Source organism: Oncorhynchus tshawytscha, linkage group LG06 (assembly GCF_018296145.1).
Source record: "Oncorhynchus tshawytscha isolate Ot180627B linkage group LG06, Otsh_v2.0, whole genome shotgun sequence".
Classification (NCBI taxonomy): Eukaryota; Metazoa; Chordata; class Actinopteri; order Salmoniformes; family Salmonidae; genus Oncorhynchus; species Oncorhynchus tshawytscha.
This window is the reverse complement of record NC_056434.1, coordinates 5113442-5138145: the sequence shown is the minus strand read 5'-3', so window position 1 is coordinate 5138145 and position 24704 is coordinate 5113442. Positions and strand designations below refer to the sequence as shown.

Genomic DNA, 24704 nt, shown 5'->3' with positions numbered 1-24704 from the left:
CATAGATACAGAACCAACATACTTAACGACTGAGTCGCGTCCATAGATACAGAACCAACATACTTAACGACTGAGTCGCGTCCATAGATACAGAACCAACATACTTAACGACTGAGTCGTGTCCATAGATACAGAACCAACATACTGAACGACTGAGTCGTGTCCATAGATACAGAACCAACATACTGAACGACTGAGTCGTGTCCATAGATACAGAACCAACATACTGAACGACTGAGTCGCGTCCATAGATACAGAACCAACATACTGAACGACTGAGTCGTGTCCATAGATACAGAACCAACATACTTAACGACTGAGTCGTGTCCATAGATACAGAACCAACATACTGAACGACTGAGTCGTGTCCATAGATACAGAACCAACATACTTAACGACTGAGTCGTGTCCATAGATACAGAACCAACATACTTAACGACTGAGTCGTGTCCATAGATACAGAACCAACATACTTAACGACTGAGTCGTGTCCATAGATACAGAACCAACATACTGAACGACTGAGTCGTGTCCATAGATACAGAACCAACATACTGAACAACTGAGTCGCGTCCATAGATACAGAACCAACATACTTAACGACTGAGTCGTGTCCATAGATACAGAACCAACATACTGAACGACTGAGTCGTGTCCATAGATACAGAACCAACATACTGAACGACTGAGTCGTGTCCATAGATACAGAACCAACATACTTAACGACTGAGTCGTGTCCATAGATACAGAACCAACATACTTAACGACTGAGTCGTGTCCATAGATACAGAACCAACATACTTAACGACTGAGTCGTGTCCATAGATACAGAACCAACATACTTAACGACTGAGTCGTGTCCATAGATACAGAACCAACATACTTAACGACTCGGTCGCGTCCATAGATACAGAACCAACATACTTAACGACTGAGTAGCGTCTCTAAGCAACCCTAGATTTGTGTCAGGGTCTATATATTGTGGAAGGATGAACTAGTATAAATTAATTAATCAAAATAATATTTTTATATTAAAATATGTCAATCATTATTTGAATATGTTGGGTTCCCGCTCTATAAAAGTGATAATGCCCTCGAAAACGGTGTTTGGAACATATATTGGCACAGTTTGCTGGACTTCCGACTTCGATCTCGGGCCGAACAACACCCGTGCCAATATATCGTCCAAACACCGGCTTCGAGGGCATTATCACTTATGACAATTGTATTTTTTTACTGTTCTAATTACATGGGTAACCAGTTTATAATAGTAACAAGGCACCTCGGGGGGGTTGTGGTATATAACCAGTATACCACAGCTAAGGGCTGTGTCCAGGAACTCCACCTTGTGTCGTGCATAAGAACAGCCCTGGTATATTGGCCATATACTACACCTCCTCGGGCATTATAGCATAATTATACCTCAGTGGGACAAACACGTTAGACAAAGTATTCTCTTCTCTGACATCCTGTTTACCTGGGTTGTGGGTGGCAGTCAGTTTGCCTGGTTTCGCTGATCTACATCCTATGTGTGGCAAGAAACCACGTTGAATCGCATTCCGTCCATTCTATCAACAACACCAACAGATCTACGGAAACGTTACGCGTTTAGGGAAGCCATCAATGGATTCTTATTGGACGAAAAAATATTTGCCCCGCCCAGAGCAGAAACTCCGATTGGATACTTAAATAGAAGAAAAAAAAATCTGCTGTATTGATTTCTTATTGGTCGAATGATGTTTCTGCCTGTTTGGACAGATCAACAACACATTATGTCGGGATGGATGCAGGTAGGAAGTCTTTTTCAAGAAAATCAAGGATCTGAACGTTTTTTTTTGTTTGTTTTGTATATTAGCCAGCGTCTGAACAAAAGCAAGACACTTGTAGATTACTATATTTCGTACAGGATTTCAATTTGTACATCAGTTGAGGTTTAAATGTTACATATATGTTGAATGTGAATAAAGAATAGTCAGTAGCTAGCTAGCTAGCCAGTTAACGTTAGCTATCAACCAGTCATTGCAATCAACCCATCCAGACAGACAGACTAAACTATTATTAGTCTAGTTAAACAAGCACTCGGTGTATTTAGGGCTGAAAACATCCAGTAGGCGAGCAGAACCAGGTCCAATATAAACGAACCGGATTGTTCAGTGTCACTAGTTAGCTATCTACCAATACCTGCTGAAAGTGATGGTCACATAGCTAACAAGCCAAATAAATGTATTTGCAATGTCATTCTCTGTCGCAAACCGGGCCAGCCAGCCAGCTAGCTAGTTCAGCTGTCAAACTGCAGTGAATGAGTCTGTTTTGCCATTTTGAAAGTGCTTGGACCATAGCTAATAATCCCAATGTTATTTAAATCAATATACAATCAACTATCACAGTGGTCATTCTGTATGAAGACGACAACATCTGATCATGAATGATTCCTTGTTCAAATAGGGATCCCTGGTGTGTGTGTGTGTGTGTGTGTGTGTGTGTGTGTGTGTGTGTGTGTGTGTGTGTGTGTGTGTGTGTGTGTGTGTGTGTGTGTGTGTGGTGTACAAGTTGTTCTGAATCAAATGTACTTATATATTCCAGCTACTCTCACGTACGACACACTTGGCTTTGGAGAGTTTGAAGATTTTCCAGAGACCTCAGAGCCAGTGTGGATCTTGGGGAAAGAATTCAACGCACTCACAGGTAATTGGATACATCGGATCAGCTAGGTTGTGTGTTCTTCTTGTGTCCTCGTCACGTTACTGTGAAATATGAAATGATTCCATTAGTCATAATGTAAATGCAGAAGTATAGGCCTACAGAATAAACACATAGATCTATCACAGATCTATCTACATAGATGGTATATAAAGTATATAAATATATATATATATATATATATATAAATACTGCCCCCAGCAAAAGGCTAATCTGAGAACCAGTCTTTTTTTAAGCTAACATTCCACTCCGGTCATTTGCTAAAGAGACTGTCCTTTCATCTCAAGGTTCAATATGCAGTTTAATGGTTTTTATTCTAGGCATGAAGATATTTCAACATGTCTAGACGATTTTAAAGGCTACACTGATCACTTGTGCTTGGCTGCCAAATGTATGGTGTCCCCATAGGCCTAATGTTTAAAATGAACGTAATGGGATCATCGTTATTATTTTAGCTATCCACGGTAGATGTACCTCCTAATGAAAGAGGCTCGCCATCCTGCTGATGTGAGCTGCTGGCACTTAAGTGTTTATGGGGGAGAAAGTGAACTTGCAATTTCCAAAACTTGAGCTCAGTTGGGGAATCTGGGATTTGCCTACGTCAACAGCCAGGTTTTTATTTTAATTTAAATTAAAAAATTTTATTGCACATTTTAATTAAACTGACAAATATCTGGCACAGGTGGTGGTTGTAAACTCAATGTAGTAAGCCAGGCCAGGGGGGTCGGGGGAATTAACTTCTGACTTACACATCTCTGTCTTCACTGTTCCTTTGACCAGCCATGCCTCTCCACTTAGCTCTCTCTTCCATCCTCTCTCTATGCCTCTTATAGCTATTGAACCAGTAGCCTAGCCCAATGCATGTGCCAGAAGTGACAATATATTCTGAACAAAAAATATAAACATAACATGCAATTTCAAAGATTTTACTGAGTTATAGTTCATCTAAGGAAATCAGTCAATTGAAATAAATTAGTTAGGCTCCAGTCTATTGATTTCACATGACTGGGAATACAGATATGCATCTGTTGGTCACAGATACTTTTAAAAAAAGGAGGGGCGTGGACCAGAAAACCAGTCAGTATCTGGTGTGACCACCAATTGCCTCATGCAGCACAACACATCTCCTTCACATAGAGTTGATCAGGCTGTTGATGGTGGAATGTTGTTCCCACTCCTTTTCAATGGCTGTGCAAAGTTGCTGGATATTGGCGGGAACTGGAGCACGCTGTCGTGCACGTCGATCCAGAGCATCCCAAACATTCTCAATGAGTGACATGTCTGAGTATACAGGCCATGGAAGAACTGAGACATTTTCAGCTTCCAGGAATTGTGTACAGATGGGGCCGTGCATTATCATGCTGAAACATGAGGTGATGGCAGAGGATGAATGGCAAGAGAATGGGCCTCAGGATCTCATCACTGTATCTCAGAATGCCCAATGTTAGAATATTTTCCTATCAAATTCATGAATTAAGTTAGAATGTGTTCCTATCCGTCTAATTTGCATAAACATTGTGATTGAATGATAGCTGTGAGGGTTATCAAATCGTCTGATATTCTGGAGTTCCATGATGATAGAATGTTAATTTGATGGTTTTCCCGAAAGGCCAGTCTCTTTGGCACATGACACGAGTGCCGAGGAATAGCTGAATAGAGACGGGCAACCAGGCTATAACAAAAGTCATACTTCTTAGCTAACTCATTGTCTTTTGTTTTATCCAGAAAAGGAAGACATTCTTTCAGATGTCACTTCACGACTGTGGTTCACCTACAGAAAAAACTTCCCGCCCATTGGTGAGTAGCCCAATCCTTCTGTAGCTAGCCACAGAGGAAACCAAGGTCATTTTTGATTGGTGAGTAGCCCAATCCTTCTGTAGCTAGCCACAGAGTAAACCAAGGTCATTTTTGATTGGTGAGTAGCCCAATCCTTCTGTAGCTAGCCACAGAGTAAACCAAGGTCATTTTTGATTGTATACGCCAATAAGATTAGCCTATGAGGTGCAGATTGTTTCAATGTGTTCCAGGAGGGACAGGGCCTACGTCCGACACAGGCTGGGGCTGCATGCTGCGATGTGGACAGATGATCCTAGGCGAGGCCCTGGTCTGCAGGCATCTAGGCCGAGGTAAGGTTGACTGCTTTACTAATTCTTTAGCGTCTTCTGCTCCCTGAAGAATACAGCTAGTGGTATTACGCGTACCCTTCAACGTTAGCTTCTATTACCCCCCTCCTTCAACGTTAGCTTCTATTATTCAAGATGTATTTGCCCCTTCTGAATGATCTCTGTCACTGTGTGGTACATATCTCTTATTGCACTGTACTAGAGTACTCCGTTCAATAGAGCAGTTGTTTCACACAGCAGATGATAATGGTGTTTTTGTTAAGCAGACTGGAGATGGGTGAGAGGCCAGCCTCAGAGAGGACAGTACATCAGTATCCTCAACGCCTTCCTTGACAAGAAAGACAGCTACTATTCTTTACATCAAATTGGTGAATACTGACTTGTAATTAATTCAATTTAAACTACTTTATTAGTTTCTTGGAAAATAGTGTTTCCTTTGATTTGTAATCTCATAACAATGATGCACTGATTCAGTCATACTTTATTTTTTAGAAATGGGTGGTATTTCTTACAATAATAGTGTGTTTCTGACCACCTACTACAATATGACAAATATAGTCACAGAACAAGTCGGTCATCTTTATCTTTATTGGTATAACAGCGTCTTTGTCTTTATCAACTAACATCAGTTGTCTGTGTACTGCAGCCCAGATGACATCATTATTAGGATAAAACATCTGTGTACTACAGCCCAGATGACATCATTATTAGGATGGCACTAACATCAGTTGTCTGTGTACTGCAGCCCAGATGGGATCGGGAGGGGAAGCACTATAGGCCAGTTGTCTGGACTGCAACACAGTGGCATCAGGATGGCACTGAAGTAAGTACAGTGAGCTCAGCCCAGATGACATCATTATTAGGATGGTCTCTAGATCAGATGGCTCTACAGCCCAGATGACATCAACCCTGTTCCTGGATCATTATTAGGAGACACCCTGCTGTGCAGCCCAGATTTTAACTCCAGTTGTCTGTGTACTGCAGCCCTGTTCCTGGCCAGAGATACACAGTGGCCTCCTGTACAGTGGTTTTAACTCCAACCCTGTTCCTGGAGAGACACCCTGCTGTAGGTTTTAACTCCAACCCTGTTCCTGGAGAGATACCCTCCTGTAGGTTTTAACTCCAACCCTGTTCCTGGAGAGATACCATCCTGTAGGTTTTAACTCTAACCCTGTTCCTGGAGAGATACCATCCTGTAGGTTTTAACTCCAACCCTGTTCCTGGAGAGATACCATCCTGTAGGTTTTAACTCTAACCCTGTTCCTGGAGAGATACCCTCCTGTAGGTTTTAACTCCAACCCTGTTCCTGGAGAGATACCATCCTGTAGGTTTTAACTCTAACCCTGTTCCTGGAGAGATACCCTCCTGTAGGTTTTAACTCCAACCAGGAGGGTATCTCTAGATGATCATCTAGTTACTAGATTATGACTGTACACTTTCAGCCTGATTTTAAGACTAGTCCTGGATAAAAAATAAAAATCATGCTCAATGAAGAATTAGTTCAGGACCTGTCTTAACCCCTGTCTTAACCCCTGTCTTAACCCCTGTCTTAACCCATGTCAGGAAATCAGGCCCTTAGTGTTTACGGTCATCATCTAAAAACTAACCTGTGTTGAATATTGTCCGTCTTGCCCTCAGGAAACTGTGTTGAATATTGTCCGTCTTGCCCTCAGGAAACTAACTGTGTTGAATATTGTCCGTCTTGCCCTCAGGAAACTAACTGTGTTTGACTCGTGGAGTCGTCTGGCGGTACATGTTGCTATGGACAACACCGTGGTGATGGAGGAGATCAGTGAGTAGTGAACACAGTCATGATACTTCATCATTACCACTGTGCATATCAACAGAACATTCACTGAGTGTAAAAAAACATTCCATGACACAGACTGACCCGGTGAAAGATATGATCCCTTATTGATGTCACTTGATCAATCCACTTCAATCAGTGTAGATGAAGAGGAGGAGACGGGTTACATATCATGTTTAAGCCTTGAGACAATTGAGACATGGATTGTGTATGTGTGCCATTCAGAGGGTGAATGGGGCAAGACAAAATATTTAAGTGCCTTTGAACGGGGTATGGTAGTAGGTACCAGGTGCCGGTTTTGTCAAGAACTGGCTGGGTAGGTGCCAGTTTCCTGGGTATCAAGAATGGTCCACCACCCAAAGGACATCCAGCCAACTTGACACAACTGTAGGTGCATTGAGTCAACATGGGCCAGCATCCCTGGTGAACACTTTCAACACCTTATGAGTCTAGGTGCCTTTGAATTGAGGGTATGGTAGTAGGTGCCTTTGAAGGGGGTATGGTAGTAGGTACCAGGTGCACCGGTTTGTGTCAAGAACTGCAGGGTGACGTGCTGCTGGGGGTTTTTCACACTCACCAGTTTCAATCTGTGAAGACACAGAGCTGGTCCAAAACCCAAAGGACAATTCCAGCCAATTACACTAAAATTCAATGAAAAATCATAGAATGACAAACCCTGAAATGGACCAGCATCCCTAGAGGTTAATGATGTCTTTCTCAACACCTTATAAGATGTCTATGCCCTGATGAATTGTTAAGGATGTTCTGAGGGCAGAAGGGTTAATGATGTCAACTCAATATTACAGCAGTCTAAGGGTTAATGATGTTTTTCTCTCTCTGTACAGCAGTCTAGGGTTAATGATGTCTGGTTCTTCTATGTACAGCAGTCTAGGGTTAATGATGTCACCTTTTTCAATCTGAGAAGACACAGAGCTGGTAAAAAACAATTCTGATCAATTATAATGAATTACCACTAAAATTCAATGAAAAACGATAGAATGACAAACCCTGAAATCTGTACAGCAGCCTAGAGGTTAATGATGTCTTCTCTCTATGTACGGCAGTCTAGAGGGTTAATGATGTCTTCTTCTCTCTATGTACAGCAGTCTAGAGGTTAATGATGTCTTCTCTCTCTGTACAGCAGTCTAGAGGTTAATGATGTCTTCTTCTCTCTCTGTACAGCAGTCTAGAGGGTTAATGATGTCTTCTTCTCTCTCTGTACAGCAGTCTAGAGGGTTAATGATGTCTTCTTCTCTCTCTGTACAGCAGTCTAGAGGTTAATGATGTCTTCTTCTCTCTCTGTACAGCAGTCTAGAGGTTAATGATGTCTTCTTCTCTCTATGTACAGCAGCCTAGAGGTTAATGATGTCTTATTCTCTCTATGTACAGCAGCCTAGAGGTTAATGATGTCTTCTTCTCTCTCTGTACAGCAGTCTAGAGGGTTAATGATGTCTTCTTCTCTCTCTGTACAGCAGTCTAGAGGGTTAATGATGTCTTCTCTCTATGTACAGCAGTCTAGAGGGTTAATGATGTCTTCTTCTCTCTCTGTACAGCAGTCTAGAGGGTTAATGATGTCTTCTTCTCTCTCTGTACAGCAGACTAGAGGTTAATGATGTCTTCTCTCTCTGTACAGCAGTCTAGAGGTTAATGATGTCTTCTTCTCTCTCTGTACAGCAGTCTAGAGGGTTAATGATGTCTTCTTCTCTCTCTGTACAGCAGTCTAGAGGTTAATGATGTCTTCTTCTCTCTCTGTACAGCAGTCTAGAGGTTAATGATGTCTTCTTCTCTCTCTGTACAGCAGTCTAGAGGTTAATGATGTCTTCTTCTCTCTATGTACAGCAGCCTAGAGGTTAATGATGTCTTCTTCTCTCTCTGTACAGCAGTCTAGAGGTTAATGATGTCTTCTTCTCTCTATGTACAGCAGTCTAGAGGGTTAATGATGTCTTCTTCTCTCTCTGTACAGCAGTCTAGAGGGTTAATGATGTCTTCTTCTCTCTCTGTACAGCAGTCTAGAGGTTAATGATGTTACAGCAGTCTAGAGGTTAATGATTCTTCTCTCTCTGTACAGCAGTCTAGAGGGTTAATGATGTCTTCTTCTCTCTATGTACAGCAGTCTAGAGGTTAATGATGTCTTCTTCTCTCTATGTACAGCAGTCTAGAGGTTAATGATGTCTTCTTCTCTCTCTGTACAGCAGTCTAGAGGTTAATGATGTCTTCTTCTCTCTCTGTACAGCAGTCTAGAGGGTTAATGATGTCTTCTTCTCTCTCTGTACAGCAGACTAGAGGTTAATGATGTCTTCTCTCTCTGTACAGCAGTCTAGAGGTTAATGATGTCTTCTTCTCTCTATGTACAGCAGTCTAGAGGTTAATGATGGTTTCTTCGCTCTCTGTACAGCAGTCTAGAGGGTTAATGGTTTCTTCTCTCTCTGTACAGTAGTCTAGAGGGTTAATGATGGTTTCTTCTCTCTCTCTGCGAGAATGTTGAACTATAGGCTACATCTGTCCACTGCAGAGGCAAAGGCTTGACCTCTTTGGCCAATCAGAAAGTTGAAAAAAAAAAAAAAAATCTATATTCACCATGTGTCTGCCTTGATATTCATAAAACTCCACAGACCCCCTCTTGCTCAGTGGAACCCGGAATGAAATGTGACCACTTGGTTACGGCGACACCCAAACCAGCGTGGAGCCTGACCCTATCTGGAAGTTGGTGTAGCCCTGCTTGGGATATTTAGCCGCTATTGGTTGAGAATGATGCATGACCTGTTTCTAGATTGGTCAAGTTGGAGGTCGTAAGGCATTTAGGTTCTAGTTTGAGATGCATGAATACACCACACCAACATATTTATTTTTATGTCTGTTTTAAAAGACATTTCCTGTAATTCTACACAGTAATGATTTATGTCCACAACTTGATGAATTTGTTTAATTTAATCTATGCAAATAAATTAAAAGAAATAAAACCAAAAAAAAACATCAAGTGCTATGATGAAACTGGCTCTCATGAAAACCGCCACAGGAAAGGAAGACCCAGAGTTCCCTCTGCTGCAGAGGAGACGTTCATTACAGTAACAGAGACATGTCGACATCAACTGTTCAGAGGAGACGGCGTGAATCAGGCCTTCATGGTTGCATTGTTGCAAAGAAACCACAACTAAAGGACACCAATAACAAGAAGAGGCTTGCTTGGGCCAAGAAATACGAGCAAAGGACATTAGACTGGTGGAAATCTGTCCTTTGGTCTGATGAGTCACAATTTGAGATTTTTCTTTCCAACCGCCGTGTCTTTGTGAGACAGAGTAAGTGAACGGATGACCTCCGCAAGGTGGGAACCACACGTGAAGCATGGAGGAGGAGGTGTTATGGTGTGGGGGTGCTTTGCTGGTGGCATTGACAGTGTTTTATTTAGAATTCAAGGCACACTTAACCAGCATGGCTACCACAGCATTCTGCAGCATTACACCATGCATTCTGATTTGCGCTTAGTGGGATTATAATTTATTTTTCAACAGGACAATGACCCAACACACCTCCAGGCTGTGTAAAGGCTATTTGACCAAGAATGAGAGTAATGGAGTGCTGCATCAGATGACCTGGCCTCCACAATCACCTGACCTCAACCCAATTGAGATGGTTTGGGATGAGTTGGACCACAGAGTGAAGGAAAAGCAGCCAACAAGTGCTCAGCATATGTGGGAACTTCACGACTCTTTTAAAAGCATTCCAGGTGTAGCCGGTTGGGAGAATGCCAAGAGTGTGCAAAGAGTGGCTACTTTGAAGAATCTATAATATATTTTCATTTGTTTAACACTTTTTTTGGTTACAACATGATTCCATATGTGTTATTTCATAGTTTTGATATTTTCACTATTACAGTGTGCAAATAGCACTACACCACTGGGTATTTCCCTTCGGCAAATCAGATCACAACTCCATTTTTGCTCCTCCCTTCCTATAGGCAGAAACTCAAACAGAAAGTACCCATGTTAAGGTCTATTCAGTGCTGGTCTGACCAATCGGAATCCATGCTTCAAGATTGTTTTGATCACGCGGACTGGGATATATTCCGGGTAGCCTCAGAGAATAACATTGAATGTATACACAGAGACTGAGTTCATCTGGAAGTGTATAAGAGGATGTTGTTCCCACTGTGACTATTAAAACCTACCCAAACCAGAAACCGTGGACAGATGGCAGCATTCACGCTAAACTGAAAGTGCGAACCACCGCATTTAACCATGGCAAGGTGACTGGGAATATGGCCGAATAAAATAAAAAAACAGTGTAGTTGTTCCCTCCGTACGGCAATCAAACAGGCAAAACGTCAGTATAGAGACAAAGTGGAATCGGAATTCAACAGCTCAGACATGAGACGTCTACAGGGTCTACAGACAATCAAAGGGAAAACCAACCACAAAGGGAAAATCAGCCACGTCCCGGACACCGACGTCTTGGTTCCGGACAAGCTAAACACCTTCTTCGCCCGCTTTGAGGACGACACAGTGCGCAGACGCGGCCTGCAACCAAGGACTGTAGACAAAGTGGAATCGGAATTCAACGGCTCAGACACGAGATGTATGTGGCAGTGTCTACACAAAAATCACACATTACAATGGGAAAACCAGCCACGTTGCGGACACCAATGTCTTGCTCCCGGACAAGCTAAACCCCTTCTTCGCCCGCTTCGAGGATAACACAGTGCCATCGACGCGGCCCCCTCCCAAGGACTGTGGGCTCTCATTCTCCGTGGCCGACATAAGTAAGACATTTTAAGCGTGTTAACCCTTGCCAGGCTGCCGGCGCAGACCAGCTGGCTGGAGTGTTTACGGACATATTCAATCTCTCCCTGTCCCAGTCTGCTGTCCCCACATGCTTCAAGAGGGCCACCATTGTTCCTGTAGCCAAGAAAGCAAAGGTAACTGAAATAAACGACTACAGTCTTGTAGCCCTCACTTCTGTCATCATGAAGTGCTTTGAGAGTCTAGTTAAGGATCATATCACCTCCACCTTACCTGACACCCTAGACCCACTTCCATTTGCTTACCGCCCCAATAGATCCACAGACGATGCAATCGCCATTGCACTGCACACGGCCCTATCCCATCCGGACAAGAGGAATACCTATGTAAGAATGCTGTTCATTGACTATAGCTCAACCTTCAGCACTATATTACCCTCCAAGCTTGTCATTAAGCTCGAGGCCCTGGGTCTCAACCCCACCCTGTGCAACTGGGTCCTGGACTTCCTAACGGGCCGCTCCCAGGTGGTGAAGGTAGGAAACAACACCACTTCACTGATCCTTAACACAGGGGCCCCACAAGTGTTTATGCTCGGGCCCCACAAGGGTGCATGCTCAGTCCCCTCCTGTTCACTCATGACTGCGTGGCCATGCACGTCTCCAACTCAATTATCAAGTTTGCAGACGACAACCATAGTAGGCCTGATTACCAACAATGACAACAAAATGAAGGCGCTGATCATGGACTTGAGGAAACAGCAGAGGGAGCACCCCCTATCCACCTCGAAGGGACTGTGGTGGAGAAGGTGGAAAGCTTCAAGTTCCTCGGCGTGCACATCTGCGACAAACTGAAATGGTCCACCCACACAGACAGCGTGGTGAAGAAGGCACAACAGCACCTCTTCAACCTCAGGAGGCTGAAGAAATTTGTCTTGGCCCCAAAGACCCTCACAAACATTTACAGATGTACAATTGAGAGCATCCTGTCGGGTTGTATCACCGTCTGGAACGGCAACTGCACCGCCCGCAATCGCAGGGCTCTCCAGAGGGTAGTGAGGTCTGCCCAACGCATCACCGGGAGCAAACTACCTGCCCTCTATGACACCTACACCACCCGATGTCACAGGAAGGCCAAAGGGTCATCAAGGACATCAACCACCCGAGCCACGGCCTGTTCACCCCGCTATCACCCAGAGGATGAGGTCCGTGCAGGTGCATCAAAGCTGGGACCGTGAGACTGAAAAACAGCTTCTATCAAGGTCATCAGACTGTTAAATAGCCATCACTATCTGGCTACCACCCGGTTACTCAACCCTGCACCTTAGAGGCAACTGCCATAGACTTGGAATCACTGACCACTTTAATAATGGAACGCTAGTTACTTTTAATAATGTTTACATACTGCTATACTCATTTTTATTTGACCTTTTATTTAACTAGGCAAGTCATATCTTATTTTCAATTGCGGCCTAGGAACAGTGGGTTAACTGCCTTGTTCAGGGGCAGAACGACAGATTTGTACCTTGTCAGCTCGGGGATTCAATCTTGCAATCTTTCGGTTACTAGTCCAATGCTCTAACCACTAGGCTACGCTGCCACCCCTGCTTTACTCATATGTATATACTGTATTCTATTCTACTCTATTTTACTGAATGCCACTGACACTGCTCGTCCTAATATTTATGTTTCTTAATTCCATTATTTTACTTTTAGATTTGTGTGTATTGTTGTGAGTTGTTAGATACTGTACTGTTGGAGCTAGAAACACAAGCATTTAGTTAGATATTACTGCACTGTTGGAGCTAGAAACACAAGCATTTAGTTAGATATTACTGCACTGTTGGAGCTAGGAACACAAGCATTTAGTTAGATATTACTGCACTGTTGGAGCTAGAAACACAAGCATTTAGTTAGATATTACTGCACTGTTGGAGCTAGGAAACAAAAGCATTTAGTTAGATATTACTGTACTGTTGGAGCTAGAAACAAAAGCATTTAGTTAGATACCACTGCACTGTTGGAGCTAGGAACACAAGCATTTAGTTAGATATTACTGCACTGTTGGAGCTAGAACACAAGCATTTAGTTAGATATTACTGTACTGTTGGAGCTAGGAACACAAGCATTTAGTTAGATACTACTGCACTGTTGGAGCTAGGAACACAAGCATTTAGTTAGATATTACTGTACTGTTGGAGCTAGGAACACAAGCATTTAGTTAGATATTACTGTACTGTTGGAGCTAGGAACACAAGCATTTAGTTAGATATTACTGTACTGTTGGAGCTAGGAACACAAGCATTTAGTTAGATACTACTGTACTGTTGGAGCTAGGAACACAAGCATTTAGTTAGATATTACTGCACTGTTGGAGCTAGGAACACAAGCATTTAGTTAGATATTACTGTACTGTTGGAGCTAGGAACACAAGCATTTAGTTAGATATTACTGTACTGTTAGAGCTAGAAACACAAGCATTTAGTTAGATATTACTGCACTGTTGGAGCTAGGAACACAAGCATTTAGTTAGATACTACTGCACTGTTGGAGCTAGAAACACAAGCATTTAGTTAGATATTACTGTACTGTTGGAGCTAGGAACACAAGCATTTAGTTAGATACTACTGTACTGTTGGAGCTAGAAACACAAGCATTTAGTTAGATATTACTGTACTGTTGGAGCTAGAAACACAAGCATTTAGTTAGATACTACTGTACTGTTGGAGCTAGAAACACAAGCATTTAGTTAGATATTACTGTTGGAGCTAGGAACACAAGCATTTAGTTAGATAATACTGCACTGTTGGAGCTAGAAACACAAGCATTTAGTTAGATATTACTGCACTGTTGGAGCTAGGAACACAAGCATTTAGTTAGATATTACTGCACTGTTGGAGCTAGGAACACAAGCATTTAGTTAGATATTACTGCACTGTTGGAGCTAGGAACACAAGCATTTAGTTAGATATTACTGCACTGTTGGAGCTAGAAACACAAGCATTTAGTTAGATATTACTGCACTGTTGGAGCTAGGAACACAAGCATTTAGTTAGATATTACTGCACTGTTGGAGCTAGAAACATGATGATAGGCTTTTCAATAGGATACATCTGTTCTATATGATGATAGGCTTTTCAATAGGATACATCTGTTCTATATGATGATAGGCTTTTCAATAGAATATATCTGTTCTGTTCTATATGATGATAGGCTTTTCAATAGGATACATCTGTTCTATATGATGATAGGCTATTCAATAGGATACATCTGTTCCATATGATGATAGGCTTTTCAATAGGATATATCTGTTCTGTTCTATATGATGATAGGCTTTTCAATAGGATACATCTGTTCTATATGATGATAGGCTATTCAATAGGATATATCTGTCGGGAACAAACTGAGGAAATTATGACTCATTTTACATTTATTTTGTAGTGCTCCCTCACCTAATAAACTATTACTAGACCACTGGGTACTTCATCATTACCACTATCATTACCATTATCATTACCACTATCATTAATCATTACCACTATCATTATTGTTCATCGTTACCACTATCATTACCATTATCATTCATCATTACCCCTATCGTTATCATTCATCATTACCACTGTCATTACCATTATCGTTCATCATTGCCGCTATCATTATAGTTCATCGTTACCACTATCGTTACCGCTATCGTTACCGTTATCATTACTGTTACCGTTATCATTCATCATTCCCATTATCATTCATCATTACAACCATCATTATCGTTGCCGCTATCATTATCATTATCGTTGTCATTCATCGTTGCCGCTACCATTACCATTATTATTCATCATTGCCACTACCATTATCGTTGATCATTGCCACTATCACACCATTATCATTCATCATTAGCACTACCGTTACCATTATCGTCCATCATTACCATTACTGTTCATCATTACCACTATCATTATCGTGACCATTCATCGTTGCCATTATCATTCATCATTACCACTATCGTTACCGCTATCATTATCGTTCATCATTGCCGCTATCATTACCATTATCATTCATCATTACCACTGTCGTTACCGTTATCATCCATCATTACCATTACTGTTCATCTTTACCGCTATCATTATTGTTACCATTCATCATTACCATTATCATTCATCATTACCACTATCATTATCTTTACCATTCATCATTGCCATTATCATTCATCATTACCACTATCATTACCGTTATCATCCATCATTACCACTACTATTACCGGTATCATTCATCGTTGCCACTATCATTGCCACTATCATTATCGTTCGTCATTCATCATTACCGCTATCATTACCATTATCATTCATTACCACTATTGTTACCATTATCATCCATCATTACCATTGCCGTTCGTCATTGCCGCTATCATTATCGTTACCATTATCATTCATCGTTGCCGCTATCATTACCACTATCATTATCGTTCATCATTACCATTACCATAATTATTCATCATTACCACTATCGTTGCCATTAGCATTCATCTTTACAGCTGCCATTATCATTACCGCTATCATTATCATGCATCATTACCACTATGCCTCATCAATGTATAGAGCATGTGGTTAAAGACTGGGGCATCAACGTTAAGAGTAACAGTTAACATAATCCCATTTATTATGTTTGTTTTGTCAGTGCAGTCCAGGTAACCCTACGGGATCGTGTGGATCACCTATGGACCAGTCTCCATCACAGTTATAGATGGGAACAGGCTATTGACCATTTATGAGATGAGTGAGCTAGACTAATGGTACTTATAGATGGGAACAGGCTATTGACCATTTATGAGATGAGTGAGCTAGACTAATGATATTTGACCCCTCCTCTCCCCCAGAGCGTGTGTGTATTTACACAAAATGTATTCTTGTTTTTCTACCCAGAGCGGTTGTGTATGCCCTGGCTGGACTATGGTGGAGCAGCGTGTGCAGAGCCCCCGGGGTGGATGCCGAAGCATAACGGCTGCCTGGAGGGGGCCTGTGCCCTGGCTGAGGAGGAGACGGCTCTCTGGAAGCCCCTGGTCCTTCTCATCCCTCTCAGGCTGGGCCTGAGTGACATCAACAAGGCCTACATTGAGACCCTGAAGGTGGGACAGAGTGGCCAATCATACCAAAATAATACACAATTGCATTGAATTGACATGTAGAGGCACATGGCAGTTTGATTTTGTTAAATGACCAAAACGTCACCTGCTATTATTTAAAGGCTCAGCCATTGCCTATTTTTCCTCAAGTGCCTCTTTTTATAAATTACCTCTCTTTCTGTGTCTCTTCTAAACAGCAATGCTTTCAGCTGCCCCAGTCCCTGGGTGTCATCGGAGGGAAGCCCAACAGTGCCCATTACTTCATAGGCTATGTTGGTATGTCCTGTTACTTCATAGGCTATGTTGGTATGTCCTGTTCACTAACATTACTTCATAGGCTATATGTTGGTATGTCCTGTTACTTCATAGGCTATATGTTGGTATGTCCTGTTACTTCATAGGCTATATGTTGGTATGTCCTGTTACTTCATAGGCTATATGTTGGTATGTCCTGTTCACTAACATTACTTCATCTGGTAGTTCACTAACATTACTTCAAATGTTGGTATGTCCTGTTATTTAGGCTATGTTGGTATGTCTGTTACTTCAAAAGTTCACTAACATTACTTAAAACAGGCATTTGTTCACTAACATTACTTCATAGACTATGTTGGTATGTCCTGTACACTAACATTACATCTGAAGAAAAATGATTTGCTTCTGAAAAAGTCTTAAAACACATTTGCTTACGAGCTTCTCTGAATCGTTCAGCTAAAAACAGACACTGTTCAGTCTTGTCATTTGCGGAACATATTTTTGATATCCAGACATTCTGTGTACACTACCGTTCAAATGTTTTGGGATCACTTAGAAATGTCCTTGTTTTTGAAAGACAAACACAGGATAGAAAGTGGAGTGGGAGGCCCCGGTGCACAACTGAGCAAGAGGACAAGTACATTAGAGTGTCTAGTTTGAGAAACAGACTCCTCACAAGTCTCCTCTCAACTGGCAGCTTCGTTAAATAGTACTCGCAAAACACCAATCTCAACGTCAACAGTGAAGAGGCAACTCCGGGATGCTGCCCTTCTAGGCAGAGTTGCAAAGAAAGCCATATCTCAGTGGCCAATAAAAAGAAAAGATTAAGATGGGCAAAAGAGCACAGTCACAGGACAGGAACTCTGGCCAAGAAGGCCAGCATCTCGGAGTCGCCTCTTCACTGTTGACACTGAGACTGGTGTTTTATGGGTGGTGTTTTATGGTGGAGACTGGTGTTTTATTTATCAATAAGGGATCATAGCTTTCACCTTGGATTCACCTGGTCAGTCTATGTCATGGAAAGAGCAGGTGTTCCTAATGTTTTGTACACTCTGTGTGTCTGTTATTCACTTCTGACTGGTCTCCTTACTGTATGGCCCCTATCCTATCACCCCCTAGGAGAGGAGTTGATCTACCTGGACCCCCACACCACCCAGCCTGCGGTAGAGCCCTGTGAGGACAGCCAGGTCCCCGACGACACTTACCACTGTCAGCATCCGCCGTGCCGCATGCACATCTGTGAAATAGACCCCTCCGTCGCAGTGGTAAGAACTACAGAGGCAGAACCTCTAGACCCAGACCTACAGTGGGGAGAACAAGTATTTGATACACTGCCGATTTTGCAGGTTTTCCTACTAGAGGTCTGTAATTTTTATCATAGGTACACTTCAACTGTGAGAGACGGAATCTAAAACAAAAATGCAGAAAATCACATTGTATGATTTTTAAGTAATAAATTAGCATTTTATTGCATGACATAAGTATTTGATACATCAGAAAAGCAGAACTTAATATTTGGTACAGAAACCTTTGTTTGCAATTACAGAGATCATGTTTCCTGTAGTTCTTGACCAGGTTTGCACACACTGCAGCAGAGATTTTGGCCCACTCCTCCATACAGACCTTCTCCAGATCCTTCAGGTTTCAGGGCTGTCGCTGGGCAATACGGACTTTCAGCTCCCTCCAAAGATGTTCTATTGGGTTCAGGTCTGGAGACTGGCTAGGCCACTCCAGGACCTTGAGATGCTTCTTACGGAGCCACTCCTTAGTTGCCCTGGCTGTGTGTTTCGGGGCATTGTCATGTTGGAAGACCCAGCCACGACCCATCTTCAATGCTCTTACTGAGGGAAGGAGGTTGTTGGCCAAGATCTCGTGATACAAGACCCCATCCATCCTCCCCTCAATACGGTGCAGTCATCCTGTCCCCTTTGCAGAAAAGCATCCCCAAAGAATGATGTTTCCACCTCCATGCTTCATGGTTGGGATGGTGTTCTTGGGGTTGTACTCATCCTTCTTCTTCCTCCAAACACTGCGAGTGGAGTTTAGACCAAAAAGCTCTATTTTTTTGTCTCATCAGACCACATGACCTTCTCGCATTCCTCCTCTGGATCATCCAGATGGTCATTGGCAAACTTCAGACGGGCCTGGACCTGCGCTGGCTTGAGCAGGGGTACCTTGCATGCGCTGCAGGATTTTAATCCATGACTGTGTAGTGTGTTACTAATGGTTTTCTTTGAGACTGTGGCCCCAGCTCTCTTCAGGTCATTGACCAGGTCCTGCCGTGTAGTTCTGGGCTGATCCCTCACCTTCCTCATGATCATTGATGCCCCATGAGGTGAGATCTTGCATGGAGCCCCAGACCGAGGGTGATTGACCGTCATCTTGAACTTCTTCCATTTTCTAATAATTGCACCAACAGTTGTTGCCTTCTCACCAAGCTGCTTGCCTATTGTCCTGTAGCCCATCCCAGCCTTGTGCAGGTCTACAATTTTATCCCTGATGTCCTTACACAGCTCTTTGGTCTTGGTCATTGTGGAGAGGTTGGAGTCTGTTTGATTGAGTGTGTGGACAGGTCTTTTATACAGGTAACGAGTTCAAACAGGTGCAGTTAATACAGGTAATGAGTGGAGAACAGGAGGGTCTCTTAAAGAAAAACTAACAGGTCTGTGAGAGCCGCAATTCTTACTGGTTGGTAGGTGATCAAATACTTATGTCATGTAATAAAATGCAAATGAATTACTTAAAAATCATACAATGTGATTTTCTGGATTTTTGTTTTAGATCCCGTCTCTCACAGTTGAAGTGTACCTATGATAAAAATGACAGACCTCTACATGCTTTGTAAGTTGGAAAACCTGCAAAATCGGCAGTGTATCAAATACTTGTTCTCCCCACTGTATGTAGGTCAAAGAAGATGGAGCAATACTTTAGCTTGTAGGAACAACTCCATTTTCTGGGTGACCTAAATATTGACTCGTTTTCATCAAGCTGCCCACGCAAGAAAAAAGCTTCAAACAGTAACTTGTTGTCAGTCAACCTACCAGGGTAGTAGCAAACAACACAGGAATAAAATCAGCCACGTATTGACCACATCTTTACTAATGCTGCAGAAATCTGCTCTGAAGCAGCATCCGAATCAATAGAATGTATTGATCATAATATAATAGCCACATCTAGAAGAACTCAACGTTCCAAAGGCTGGGCCTAGTGTAGTGTCTAAGAGATCATACAAGAGGTTCTGTAGGGATTCCTATGTTGAAGATGTATAGAGTATTTATTGGTGTGATGAGGAGCCATCAGACGCTGTACTCGATCCCTTTAATTGGGTCTTCCACATACTGATAACCCATTTAAAGGGATACTTTGGGATTTTGGCAATGAAGCCCTTTACCTACTATAGAGCAAAACAATGGTCTTTAATACACAGTGTACAAAACATTAAGAACACCTTCCTAAAATGTAGTTGCCCTCTTTCCCCTGCTGCAGTCCTTGACAGAAACTGGTGCCGTTCAAAGGCACTTAATGACACACACACACACACACACACACACACACACAATCTGAATGGCACACACACACACACACACACACAATCTGAATGGCACACACACACACACACACACACAATCTGAATGGCACACACACACACACACAATCCATGTCTCAGGTCTTACAAATGATTATTTAATCCTGTCTCCTCCCCTTCATCTACACTGATTAGAAGTGGATTTAAATAAATGATCAACTTCCTTCAAAACTTCACACAAAGACATACAGATGGTATCCACGAATTCATCTGACTCTAGATGCAGAGCTTCATTGCTAAAATCCCTGATTATCCCTTTAAGAAACTGACTGTAAAAACCGCAAAATCTCCGTGGATTGATGAGGAATTAAAACATTTAAGGACGAGGAAACGGCAAATAAGTCTGGCTGCCGATTGGCAAACGTACTGTAAATTGAGAAATGATGTGACTAAACAAAAATAATATACTGGTACTATGAAATACATAAATTATATTAAGGAGGATAGTAAAAAACCTTTTGGAGTGCCTTCATTTTAAATTTTGGTCACAAAGGCGAACGCCGCTCCATGACTGAAAGAAATCGATAATAAGAAGATTATGGGAGCTGTTTTGTTAGACTTCATTGCGGCTTTTGACATTATCGATCATAGTCTGTTGTTGAAAAATCCCATCTGTTATAGCTTTACATCCTCTGCTATATTGTGGATCGAACCATGACAACACGGAACTCTTCCACATCAAGTGGGCAGTAAAATCTGATTTAAATTATATATTCTTTAAACGTAGCGCCTCACGGAACAACGCGGAAAGTGAAGAGACACTAACTCAAGCACTCTAGACACTGTAAGTGTTGTGGATCTTATATTGTACATTTGTAATAGAGTAGTAATATATCTTGTATGGTGTAATGTTTTATTTACAATGTAGGCTGTTGTGTTGTGAGGTAAAAAAAAATAATAATAATAATTAAACCCTTTTTGGGACCCCAGGAAGAGGTGAGAAATCTAACAAATACTAATGATAGCATTAGCAAAAGCTAATTCTGATGACCACTATTTGAAGTGAATGGCTAAATGCCTCTAAGTTGGTTATTTATGATTCTAGTTCGATAGATGTGTTTTTAGTTTTTGCCATAACAGCTTGTTTTAACACAGTAAAGCAGACAATCCTACAGTTGTCTTGTTTTCTGATGTTTACCAGGGTTTCTTCTGCAGAACGGAGGACGACTTTGATGACTGGTGTATGCGTATCCGAAAGGTACGGTGTATTTAATATAATTAAATAAATAATACTATGCGAGAACAATTTGTTTCATTTTTTTGCGTTATAATAATGTTGGTAGCAACATGGAAAATCGTCGTGGAAATATGTTGCAGTTCAAGTAGACTACAAACCCCACAATGCAATGCTCTCTATGGGCTGGCTGGCTAGCTACACACAATACCAAAGGCAATATCAGCATGTGAAGTAGCTAGTTAACTGTAAAACCGGCCAAACAAACTGCACTATCAATTTAGTCTACAAGCTCACCGTGTTCAACCTGCAGATCGATGTGCCTCTGAGTGGAGTCTGACCTGTACTTTTGAGGAGATGGGGAAACGCTGCCCATGCTACGTCAATGGGCCGCACAGTGCATTCTGGGCGATTCTGGGACAAAGAGCGCTCTCCTTCAAGGAGTGAATTGGAGTCTATTGGGCGCTAGCTCAAAAACCCAAACATTAGCACACATTTTTGTCAACAAAAAGTACAACATTACAAATCTTTCAATATTGCTAAAAATTTGATCAACGGCTCATTCGAAAGAACATTCTCCTGAGTTATGACATCGGCCAGTATTGTAATCTGACATGCATGATAGACGTTTTCGCAATCTAAAAGTCATATTCCTATTAACTTCCGGGTGTAGTGAGAGAGACGTTTATCACAGTGCTACATCATACATCATTTCTGTCTGCTTAAACGCCAATGGCTCAGATAAACATGAAATGACCCTGGGAATCGATAGAACATCACTCAAGAGATGCATTTAAAAAACAATATAACGTTCAAAATGGGCGACTCTTTCCTTTTTTAAAGAATTCACTGTATGTAACCGATGTGAAATGGCTAGGTAGTTAGCGCTGGTGCGCGCTAAATAGCGTTTCAATCGGGTGACGTCACTCGCTCTGAGACCTTGAAGTAGTTGTTCCCCTTTGCTCTGCAAGGACCGTGGCTTTTGTGGAGCGATGGGTAACGATGCTTCGTGGGTGAATGTCGTTGATGTGTGCAGAGGGTCCCTGGTTCGAGCCCAGGTAGGGGCGAGGGGACGGATGAAAGTTATACTGTTACATTGACACAACTGATTTTCTGATGTGTTAGTCCCTATTCCCCTGGATCCCAGGAAGACTAGCGGTTCGTAAGGCGTCTGCTAATAGGGGATCTAAAGAAAGAAAGGGGACAGTTCTGCCGTGGTTCAGTTAGCCAGGCCCTGTGAATATTGGGTCCTATGGTGCTGAGTGTATTATCTAACCTGTCTTTCCCCCTCAAACCTGTGCCCCCCCCCCAGTTGTCCCACACTAGAGGAAGCCTGCCCATGTTTGAGCTGGTAGACTGTCAACCATCTCACTTCGCCTGCTCTGTAGACGTGCTCAACCTCACTCCGGGTAAATATCAAACACTTCTGACTACTTGACCTGTCGGGGAAGAGATATTCTCTTGACCTGTGAGGGGGTCGGGGAAGGGATATTGTGATTTACTTCCCTTTACAGATGAGGCTGGGATTCAGTCAGCGGTGCGTTGTGGACAAGCGCATTGCACTACCGACAAAGCGCCTTTTAAAGGCAATTTCCCTGACGTTCGCGGAGATCGCGTTCACGGTAAAATAACATTTTTAAAAACTGCGTCGGCTCAAGTGGAAGTTACATTTTAAATGTCTACAACACACCTTTTTTTGTGTGCTTGAATCCTGAATCCGGGACATTATGTTGAAGATTAGATAATGTGATTTGATGTATCAACAGATTGTGTTTAAGACATTGATGTGATAAGTTTGCTAAATTTTAATATCTCCATCTCCCGTCTTATAGATTTCTCAGACCGGTCGGAGCGGTTCTTTGATTCTGAGGATGAAGAGTTTGAGATCCTGTCCCTGTGATGAACAGGAGGAATACAGTTACTATCTGTCCTGGCAGAAACCCCAGACGATTCGTCTCTGTATCAGAAGGGAAGCCAATAGGGGACAGGAGATGACTGGTGACATCACTAGCCCAGTCTGGCACCGATGGTGTAGTGATGTGTCAAACAGTTGTCTTCTGGTCAGTCACCTGGTGCTCTCCGTGTCCAATGAGGAGACTCCTTGCTGCGAGGTGGTACCAGCTAGTGCTCTCCGTGTCCAATGAGGAGACTCCTTGCTGCGAGGTGGTACCAGCTAGTGCTCTCCGTGTCCAATGAGGAGACTCCTTGCTGCGAGGTGGTACCAGCTAGTGCTCTCCGTGTCCAATGAGGAGACTCCTTGCTGCGAGGTGTTACCAGGTAGCAGGAGCTCTCGGGAAACATTCAGTGCTACATGCATCTTCACATTGGTTCTCCATTTTAAGTCTGAACACATTATATATTTCCTTTAAGCCAGGGGTGTCAAACTCATTCTGTGGAGGGCGTCAGGTTTTTCCCCCATATTGAATTAAGACAAATAGGTGATGGGAGTTCCTTAACTAAATTATTGACCTTTTAATTCAATCAATCAATTACAAGATGCGTAAAAAAGAAAAACCGACACTCTGTGGATTGAGTTTAACACGTTTAAGTGATATGGTGCCTTTCTCTCCCCTCCCCCTAAACTGAATCACACTGACACACAACGATGTCTTTAGGAACTTGGTTGACTCTGTCCACACTTGTATTTACTGATGTCAATTGTAAATCAAAATGTGATTGAGGGAAATTTTGCAGACAAAGTAGATTTGCTTGTGAATTATAATTTGTTTTATTGAGAGTACCATTTTATATCTAAAAAAAAAAATCCCTGTCCTGAACGTCATTTTAAAGATGATTTATTTCCTGTTAATGACACATGAAGAAAAATGAATGAACGTGTTAATGAAAATACAATTTAAAAAGTTAAAGCTTGGACATTTCATTTAGTAGTTTTGGGCTGTGCTCTTTAGAGAATTAAGGATTTGAAATAGTTGATTTATACACACTTAAATATTGTACAACCTATATCCTCTTCATATTCAACAAGTCCTTTCCCTTCTCTGACCTCTCTTCATATTCAAGTCCTTTCCCTTCTCTGACCTCTCTTCATATTCAACAAGTCCTTTCCCTTCTCTGACCTCTCTTCATATTCAAGTCCTTTCCCTTCTCTGACCTCTCTTCATATTCAAGTCCTTTCCCTTCTCTGACCTCTCTTCGTATTCAACAAGTCCTTTCCCTTCTCTGACCTCTCTTCATATTCAACAAGTCCTTT

General features: G+C 42.1%; 1 protein-coding gene across 1 annotated transcript; it reads left to right on the top strand.

The window, feature by feature from the left end:
• The first annotated feature begins 1711 nt into the window (after positions 1-1711).
• LOC112236275 (cysteine protease ATG4B-like) lies at positions 1712-24360 on the top strand. Its single transcript, XM_042323680.1, has 14 exons — positions 1712-1790; positions 2584-2685; positions 4426-4497; positions 4728-4826; positions 5090-5191; positions 5470-5483; positions 6423-6615; positions 16279-16481; positions 16676-16754; positions 17853-17998; positions 21461-21517; positions 22806-22902; positions 23008-23115; positions 23326-24360. The coding sequence occupies exons 1-14, from the start codon at positions 1781-1783 to the stop codon at positions 23391-23393; spliced, it is 1350 nt and encodes a 449-aa protein (XP_042179614.1). The 5' UTR covers positions 1712-1780; the 3' UTR covers positions 23394-24360.
• The last annotated feature ends 344 nt before the right edge of the window (positions 24361-24704 follow it).